Here is a 9447-nt window from a genome sequence, read left to right as displayed (position 1 = left end):
AATTCTCAACATCTTGCGTTTGCCATGGGCCTTGTGAGCTTTTGACACCCTGATTTCGGCCTTTTTTGCCAGTCTTACCTCCCACCTATCATGGAACATGTTGTTCGACGATGTACAGGGGTCAAGGTCAGGGTCAAGGTCAACCTAGGTCATCTAGGATAATTGCGTTTTAGGCAAGCTGAATTTACTTTTTGTGAAGTTTTTTGACTGCATTTTTGGTAAAAGCTTCTCAGATCATGATTTCATGTGATATGGACCCAAAAACAATCGGTGCACACATCAGTATACACACAGACACACACAGACATACAAACACATATAATTGACCTTGACCTAACTTGACCTGAAATGACCTCAGCAGCAAAATTCTGGTCGGATAGTGTGACAAAGAGGTTCTAGCTGGCTTGGCACCAGAAAACAGCATCGTCATCGGTATTTGATAAGCAGCGCACTTGATATCCAACGGTGACCCAAAACAGCAACATTTTTTAGTTTGACCTGACCTGGAAGGTCAATGACTGACCTGAGAAGGTAAAACTGGGTATCATTGGATTCGTCTCTTCCCAAAGAATCTTTTTGGTCTTTACTGCTAAGCTCTATCTCCAACAGGAACGAAATGGCGCGGGGGGGGGTGGCAACCACCCCCCCCCCCCCATGTGCGTTCTAGGATGGGAAAATGGCATGTGCGGGCGAGGGTTAAAATCGGAGACCAATCGCTGCATATCGTAACGACGCGCACGATCGTTTCTTTCGTGAGGCTCTAGCTCATTAAGGGGCGAATCGGCAAAGGGGGTTGTTCCCTCACTTCCAACCCCCCAACGCCCCCTCAGTATTCAGAAAACCTGAAGGTCCGGTGAGGGTTAAAAGCAAGAGATAAGATGCTTTTTAAACGACTTCCTCATATAAAATCGGGTGCTGGGACCAATCTTATAAACGCTTTAGAATGGACAGGGCGTCACTGGTTAAAGTTTGGGTGCAGGAAACGGCTATTAAATGCAAAATGGTTTTCATGCATTTCAGTCAATTGTATATTGACGGTCCCAGTTGCCGAGCTAAAAAAAGTTTGTAGTGTTTTCCATCTTTTACGCCCTAAGAAACTACACCTATTGAAGTGGGCGGGCTTATTTGAATGGGAGGGCGCATTATGCGTCAATCGTGTGCTTTCGTTTGTTTTGGACTGTATTTTACGACATCCACTGCTGGTATCACTATTAATATTATCTAATGCCGTGAATACGACAGCATTCCATTTATAAGATTGGGCCAATGGAGTCGCGCCCTGCGAGCTCGGTTTTCCGCTCGGCCGCTACGGGCCGAGGAAGTCGGTCTTCGCCTGAGGGCAGGACGGAGGTCAGCGAGGGAGCGCGGGGTCAGCCAGGTATCGCCCAGTGCCGAGCGGATACCGCTCCCTCCCTTCTCTTCCCCTCTTCTCCCCTCCCCACCTCTGTATAGATGGGGAGGGACCGAACTGCCAATGACATGCGAGCGGTCAAGGCCGCTCGCGCGGCAGCGACCCTGGCGGCCGGTTGCCGCAACTGGGATTCAGCCAAGTTACCGATTCGCCTCCTGTGGGAGAGCCAAACCAGGGGACATACTTTTTAGACATACTGTACGAGTATGCATACCTAATGTTGTAGAGTCTACATGCCTACATACCTATCAATATACCTCACCTACCTTCCAGTCATGATAGGCGAAAAGTCATTGAATAAACTATCAAGGCTTGTACTCACAAGTGACGTGCTTTAGCCCGTGTTTGCCCAGAATCGATGAGCCTATTTCCATCAGCGTGCAAAAATCACTCACAACCGGCGCGTACCAGAAATAGAAGCCGTCTCATTGGCGTGACGGTTGTCTTCGGACCGGCAGGTGGAATGAATACTAATGAACTGATACAAAATGCATTTTCGAGGAAGTCATAAAGAGAGTGCATATGAATAATAACTACACTTTGGCTAATACAGATTGTCGACTGAATGACAGTGGAAATCATGATGACGCTATAAAGTGGACGTATATTGAACGTAAATTGAACGTATATTGACATATGTGTATTGAAACTTGACGCTGAAGTTTCACCTGTAATATTTTGGAACTTGGGATGCACGCAATTTCTGAGGCTGAGGATGATAAGTCTACAGGTGCCAAGGCTTTTATCAATGAACCGTATGCTTTTTAGACATACCTATGTCGTTTTTGGTTGGGAACGCCGACATCATGACGTCATTAAAACCTCGATATCTCAAAAATTTCCAACTGATATTTATAAGTTTTGTCACAATAAACTGCAATCAACCTGCTACAGCTACCCAAGTTCTTTAGCTATAGGAGGGGGGGGGGGGGCATGGGCACTGGGGAGGCATGGGCACTAATACAAATGATATTAGCGCCACCCATATGATATTGTTATGTTGTTTTTGGTATGCCTATGTTTTGGTGTAGGATTGTGCATATGTTTTCTGGCGTATGTCTTGTGTGCATTGTGTATGTTTGTTATGCCCATGCTTGTCTTGTCTCTAGACGTAATACAATTGATGATGATGATGATGATGATGATGATAGCGCGGCGAGGCGTCCCCCCCCCACCCCCCACATCAGTAACTCGCGGAGTAGCCTTGTGGCTTGTACGCCGAAAACGTAAAAACTGAGAGTAATGGCGGATTTAAGGAGGGCACTGGACTATGCTCCCCTCTCTCTCTCTCTCTCTCTCTGGTCGCCGTAGGCGCCCTCCAACGGTGGATGTGTGTAGAGGACAAACACAGTTCGAGCGCGCCCAAGCGTTCTAATTGTCACGGTAGTCGCCGATCTAAACCTGTTAATCGCTGCCCTACATTCCACTGGCGCCCTCATGTTAATCGGCGCCCTCTGACTCCTGTTCGTCGCCGCCCTCGGCCCTCCTACCCATTGGCGCCCTCGAGCATGACTGCACTTAGGGTTTTTGGTCTCGTGACCGTATATGGCGCCCTCCTTGAATGACATGGCGCCCTCGTAGCCCTTGTCCCCTCGCGATATTCTAAATAACTAATGCATAAGGCGAACAATCTCCCTTCATCCATAACTCATGGGTACACAGCGGTATAGAACGACAGGCTGAAGAGGCTTTGTCTATGCTAGCACTTGTTTATCTTCAAAATTCATCTCGGACTCAAACCTAAATCAAATCAAACCTTCTGTGCCTACTCATTACCGAATATTTCAGGGAAAACAATGGTTTAGTGGTATTGCTCTCGGTCGGAGTAAGTCCGGCCACTCACCCAGGGCAAATGTGCGAATTTTATTTGAGAACAGCGACGTTTGAAAAAAATGTCATGCTTGAGCCAGCCTGCCTCGTACACTGAAAACACTTTGGAAGAACGTTTAGAACGTACAGTGGTATTTAGACCCCTGTGGGGTAAAATGTTATGCCACCGTTTTTCAGAACCCCCATGGCTCTTCACGTAGACGGCTTTGCATTCTCATCAAAAGAATCCACACGATTCTTCCAAAGACTCTTATGAGGTTTAGGGTTTATAATAAGAGCGTTCTTAGCACCTAGATAAGAACCCCAAAGGGTCTGTGAAGAATTCCCTGAGGTTTATAGGGAAACCACCCTGTGTTCTGAATATCGGTTGTAGAACCCTTTCAGTTCTATTGCAATACCGCAAAATCCCCGTTCATTCGTCTATTGAACCTCCCATGCATGGCTATCGACCTGCGCCGTCACATCTGCTGCGCAAACACAGTACTTGATACACCTTAAAATGTATTACCTTCTTCTTTACTCTGAGCAATCAGCCTGCAAGTCTCCAGTCAGGAACAACCAGCCCGCAACCAGCCCATGCGATCAGCCCGCAACCAGCCCGCATTCAGCCCATGCGATCAGCCCGCAATCAGCCTGCAGGAACGCTTTCCATTCGGCCGTGTCACTTGCCTTACACATCCAAGCCAAAGAACTCCAGAGCCAAATATGAACACATTTTTAGCTTTAGCAAGTGGATGTTTTCCCAAACACAGTATATGTATAGCGCTATCGCCCATGTCAGCAGCCGGGTGGCGATATCGCATTCTCCCAAATCACATACAGTTTCTCCTTCCACCACCAGCTTCAAGCCAGCGTTTTCGACGATGTCGACGTCTCCGCGCGCCAGGACGCTCTCCTCAGACTCCAGGGCCTCAATCATAGCGGAGATGGCCTCGTCCCCTGGAATGAAGAGTCGGGCGGATGCGTTATTCAACAGACAGGAAGTAAAGAAACTTAGATTGACTTCAGAAACCATGAGCCTACTCCGAAAATAAAATAATGCACTTGACAATTTGACATATAAAGTGCAGCTAGATAAAATATTGCACTAATCAGCAAGAACATATGTTTATCAAAACCAGCCAAATTTATACCTAAATCAATTGACCCCAAAATGGCAAGCTGATTCTATTCCTGAATTATCTTCATTTGGAAGATTTGTCTAAATACCACATGCATAATTTAAGCTATGGGGCATTTATACAACACATAAATACTTACTGCATTGATTGGTCTTGCATATGAATTGTCTTCATCCAATGCATTCATCCATGCATTTGAAGAGCGTTGTGATATTGCTTATTATTGTCAATCACAAGTAATATAGATAATACACAACACTTGACAAGCCAAAAATTAACCTTATTTCAGTTCTTCAATATTCGATTACTTGCCATTCACCCAATCTTGCACCAGCCGCTCGTCACTGCACAAAGCGTGATCCAACGCGATCGAAAAATGGCGATCGCTTCCGGTGGACGCTAGAACGTGGTACCGCGGGCGTGGTCTTGATGAAAGCCATTACACTGATTAAACCACAACCCCTTCTTCTTAAACCCGATGCTAGTTCGTGCAAAACCTTCAAAGGGTTTATCTTTCGCGCGCTCGGTGTGACGTAATATCACGTGACTAGGGAGAACGAAGAAGAACCGGTGTTGGTCGAGTTGAAGCCCCCTGGGGCTACTAAGACTGCACGCGAAGAAGCAGCACGTGTCTTCGGTCTATGTGAAACACTGTGTGTGTTCTTCACGAACCAGACGTTCTGCTTCGCCTCTAAGCCAGTTTACCCTAATACCCAAAAAACCTAAGTGTGGAATATTTTAAGATGCTTTTGCATAACGTTCTTTCAACTTGTTTTCAGTGTAATCTCTCACTACAAACACTTTAAAGATCTTTTCATACCATACCGTAGAAATATTGAGGCTGTATGTTCCATACATCAAAAACAACAAAGCAATGCAATATATCGCAGTTTTTAGCTAAAAAAGCTTAAAATATTATTTTCGCTCTATAACTTAAGCAATATTCGCTTTTTGTCAGACCTAGCTTTTGCGCTGACATTCTCTGAGCTGCCACGCTGAAAAGACACACGGCTGAGCATTTTGTTATAAGTAAGTTTTTTTAAGTTTTTTGCCGGTCCCGTAGCTCAGTTGGTAGAGCGTCGGACTCCGCGTGGTGAGAGCACGCGTTCCCGGTTATAACAGTCCGGGTTCGAAGCGCGACGGGCGCTCGACATTTATGGTACTCCTGACAGGTATGGTTACGGTTGGTGGCAGGCCGTAGCCAGGCGAAGTCGGTGAGGGGACCGGCCGTGCGCGGCTATGTGCGCACGTTAAACTTTGAACTATAAATTCTGCCATAGAACTGGAATTACGCGATCGGAGGGTAGAGGGCAGGGTCAACGCAACAAGCTTCGCTTAGCGGTGGCTCTGTCCTTGTGAATCCTTCCTATCAAAAGGTTCGGACTAAATTTATATAAAAAAATAAACTAGCCGGAAACGGGATAGCCGGGCTTCCCCGGCTTCCCCTATCGCCACTGAAAGAGAGCCGGCAGGAAGATTCACGAAGTGTTTAACAGTTTTGGAACTCAGATACGTTTGCTGGTGTGTAAATTTTTATCTACCTATGATAATGCGATGCCTAGATGATTGAAAATTAAATGGCAAGTGTTTTGAAATGTGTTTTGATCGGAATCATATCTTCTTCGGGCCAAATAACTATAGTATCATCGCACTCCCACGGCTGAATCGCCACGTCATGCGACCGGAACAAGACGCAAAACAAGGAGCACAACAGAGCCGCCCAAGATAAGGCACAACGTCATCATCCTCGACCCACGGGTTTAGCCGCTGAGTTCCCCTGGTAGCGCAGGCCTTTCGGGGGCCCCTCGCACTTCCGTCCCCACCAGCCGCGCTCATGACTCAGGCGGGGACTGAAGTGATCGGGAGCGCGGCGGCGCCGTGCTATGCACCGTTCCGTTGCGTTGGCGACGCTTCTGGCGCTGTGGCGGCGTGCGGTACCGCCGTCGCGCCACCGGCGCTGCTGTATAAAGACGGTCGGCGGCTGCTGGAGGCACTCAGTGGCGCTCGGGTGGAGCAGTGGGTACCGCAGTGGCTCCGGTGGCACTCCTGACGCACGCGCTCACCACTCCTCCGTGTCAGACATGTCGCTCACAGGGTGAGTCTCGGCGGTGAGCCGGTGCACCGTCTGTGCAGCGGCAGCGGGCCCGCCGGCCGTGGCACCGCGCACTTGGGACTTGTTTGTGTCGTGTTTGTGTCGTGTAATGTTTTCCATTTTCCGGTGATGTGGATTGACTCATACTGGTTCATGGTACATTATATAACGCACATCTAACGTAAGAATAGACTTAACTGCGGTCTGCGAATGCTGCGACTAGCACGAGCACTGATCTGTTTTTTATCTTTATATGAATGTCCGATAACCTAAGAAGTGGCTAGTGGAATTAATTAAAAAGGTCAAGGGATGAATAGAACTAGAACGATGCTACATGCTTGTCGTGCACCTACTTCGGTTGGAATACCTAGCTGGCATCTGCATGGCCGCCATAGGTACCTACTGCTATAGCACTATTTATCTGGAAAATTGTACTCATTTCGTGATTCAATCATATTTATTTGAAACAAATATTCAATCTATCAAAAAATAAATGCATGCCTTTCTCGCCATTCACGTTGCATATCACACTGTCAATTTTTTATTTCCCTTTTAATCACTCCAGGATTCATTCGGTTACCAGTTCTGCTACAATTGTCGGATAGAAAATGGGGCAACAGACGTAATTCATTCATCAAAGTGATATTGACTAAATCGGCGTAATAAATGTCATACAAGCTATCGGTGATGTGCGCTATATTTGTTGCGAAGGCCACTGGCCAGGCCCATGATGCATGTAAGTTCATTTCCATATTTCATTTCTAGCTACGTCTCAGAGACAGTGCAGCTTTCACTGTTTACGTGAAGGTAGGCTCGGCAGTCTGTGTGCCGCACCGTAACGCTGTGCCCGCGCTGATTGGTGCATGGAAGCCACACCGGTCTATATTTAGATACCGCGTGCGAAATTCCTCCTTGCGGTTCCCGTAAATTATGGGAGGCCTCTTCGGCTCGCTGCTTTTAGTGACTTGGGCTCATCGCTCATTGTTCCAGCGCGTAACAAACGCGATCTCGAACATCTGCCCTAGGCAACGGAGAGATTTCGCATGGTACCAGAGATGTTTGACGAGAAATGAAAGCCAGGTCATCCAAAACCATACCATGACCTGTGCGTGACATGTGACTCCCTGGTATTTTTAGCCCTTGTGACTGAGGAGTCTTTTTAACAACTTCAAAGTGCTTATAAAGTTGTATTTCATAATCTAACCAACTTGTCTTTTATATACACGCGTGCTCAGCGTTTCCTCAATATCTTTAACTCGTGACCTCAATCTCGTGATCTCGGTGACCTTGTTGAGTTCAGTGACCTTAGTGACCTTATTGACCTTGGTAGCCTTATGGACCTCGGTGACATTCACTGACCTCTGTGAGCTCGCTGACCTCTGTGGCCCCACTGACCTCTGTGACCCCACTGACCTCTGTGACCCTGCTGACCTCTGTGACCCTGCTGATCTCTGTCGGCTCGCTGACCTCTGACCCCACTGACCTCTGTGACCCTGCTGATCTCTGTCGGCTCGCTGACCTCTGACCCCACTGACCTCTGTGACCGGTCGGTGTATGCGCAGACTGCCGCAGCTGCCGGCGGGTCGCGCCGCCCTGCTCTGCTGTACACTGGTGTACCTGCTGGCCCTGTGTGCCACCGGCGGCCACGGGCTGACGGTGCCCGACGCCGGCGAGTGGCGCCAGGCGCAGAGTAAGCGCTCGTTCGCCGAGCTGCGGTGCCGCGGGGTGTTCGACATCGTCGTGTTCCGCGAGCTGAACGGCGTCTGCCAGGAGTGCTTCACCATCTACAAGGAGCCCGAGCTGTACGGCCTGTGCCGGTACGTGTCTCAGCCCCCCCCTCCCCCTCCGTCGGCCATCGCACGTGCACCGGAAACGGCTGAATCAGTCGCTCCAAAGTCCCGAGGAATGAACGGCATTCGCTCGTCCATAGAGCATTGCGCTGGTCTGAGGGACGGGCTTAAATAGCTGTGGCTAAAACCCGGATGATATCCTGCGTTTGTATTTCTGGTAGGTATCACTTTAGATTATCTAGCCTGGCTGATAAATCGAATCTCTACCAGATAGAAGCGAATTATTTAGCGACTGAAAAAAACCGTCCAGTTGTTATCGCTTGCCTTTGTGTATCGTTTGACCGTTTACCTTTTCACCGCCAGGTCGGAGTGTTTCTCCACTCAGTACTTTCAGGGGTGCCTGCAGGCGCTCCTAAGGACAGAGGAGGCGGAGAAGTTCGAGTCCTACATACGAAGGACAAGCGGGAGGAAGTGAACTCGGTGCTCCGAGCCACCCACACCGGCCAGCCACGGCCACTGCTTAGATCAATGCGTAGTTCCAGCCACGTCACACCGCGCTGGGAAAACTGCCGCGACTGTCCTGACCGCTCGAACTGGACAGGAGTTCGTGTATTATTTGTAGAAGTCTTGAAGTTGATGCTCGCTGTGATCTGTGATGCTCTTAGCTTGAGACATTGTTATTGAGCCAATGACTACATACTATCATCTACAACATATGTTTCGAATAAAGCATATTGTTTTAGGAAGCAGCAAAGACCACCATTTCCGCTTCGTATGTATTCGTAAGGAACATGCCGGTTCCTCTTGAACGTATAAGTGTACATATGCATGTAAAAAAGTGAAATGTAAAAACATTGAAGTCGTGCATGGTACAGTCAAATATATTTTCTGCACCTTTACAAAACAAATTTCAAACTACCAGGAAGTGGAAGAGGAGGAAATCCATCCAGGCTGTATCTAGCAGGAGAGACGTAAATAATCTGCAACGTCAAATAACTGTCACATATACCATTATATATCAAGTGACAGTAGGTAGTATGTACCCACGAAACATGCATTTTGTTACCTAGGTATATATTAATCCGCGAGTATGCGAAACAAATCTTTTAAACGTCAAGCCGATAGGCGAGACTTTAATTTCGCTTTTAATTCGATTTTAAGTTCAAAGTCTGGTCTCCATCCGCACGTCCAAGGCGGATCTGG

At 47.9% G+C, this 9447-nt stretch overlaps 1 protein-coding gene across 1 annotated transcript; it reads left to right on the top strand.

The window, feature by feature from the left end:
• Positions 1–6360: 6360 nt before the first annotated feature.
• Positions 6361–9152, top strand: LOC122377765 (CHH-like protein). Its single transcript, XM_043358166.1, has 3 exons — positions 6361–6457; positions 8017–8271; positions 8608–9152. The coding sequence occupies exons 1-3, from the start codon at positions 6444–6446 to the stop codon at positions 8717–8719; spliced, it is 381 nt and encodes a 126-aa protein (XP_043214101.1). The 5' UTR covers positions 6361–6443; the 3' UTR covers positions 8720–9152.
• The last annotated feature ends 295 nt before the right edge of the window (positions 9153–9447 follow it).

This window comes from Amphibalanus amphitrite, unplaced genomic scaffold (genome assembly GCF_019059575.1).
Source record: "Amphibalanus amphitrite isolate SeventyFive unplaced genomic scaffold, NRLGWU_Aamphi_draft 000050F_arrow, whole genome shotgun sequence".
In the NCBI taxonomy this organism is placed as follows: domain Eukaryota; kingdom Metazoa; phylum Arthropoda; class Thecostraca; order Balanomorpha; family Balanidae; genus Amphibalanus; species Amphibalanus amphitrite.
The sequence above is the reverse complement of the archived record's forward strand: the minus strand, read 5'-3'. Positions and strand labels throughout refer to the sequence as shown.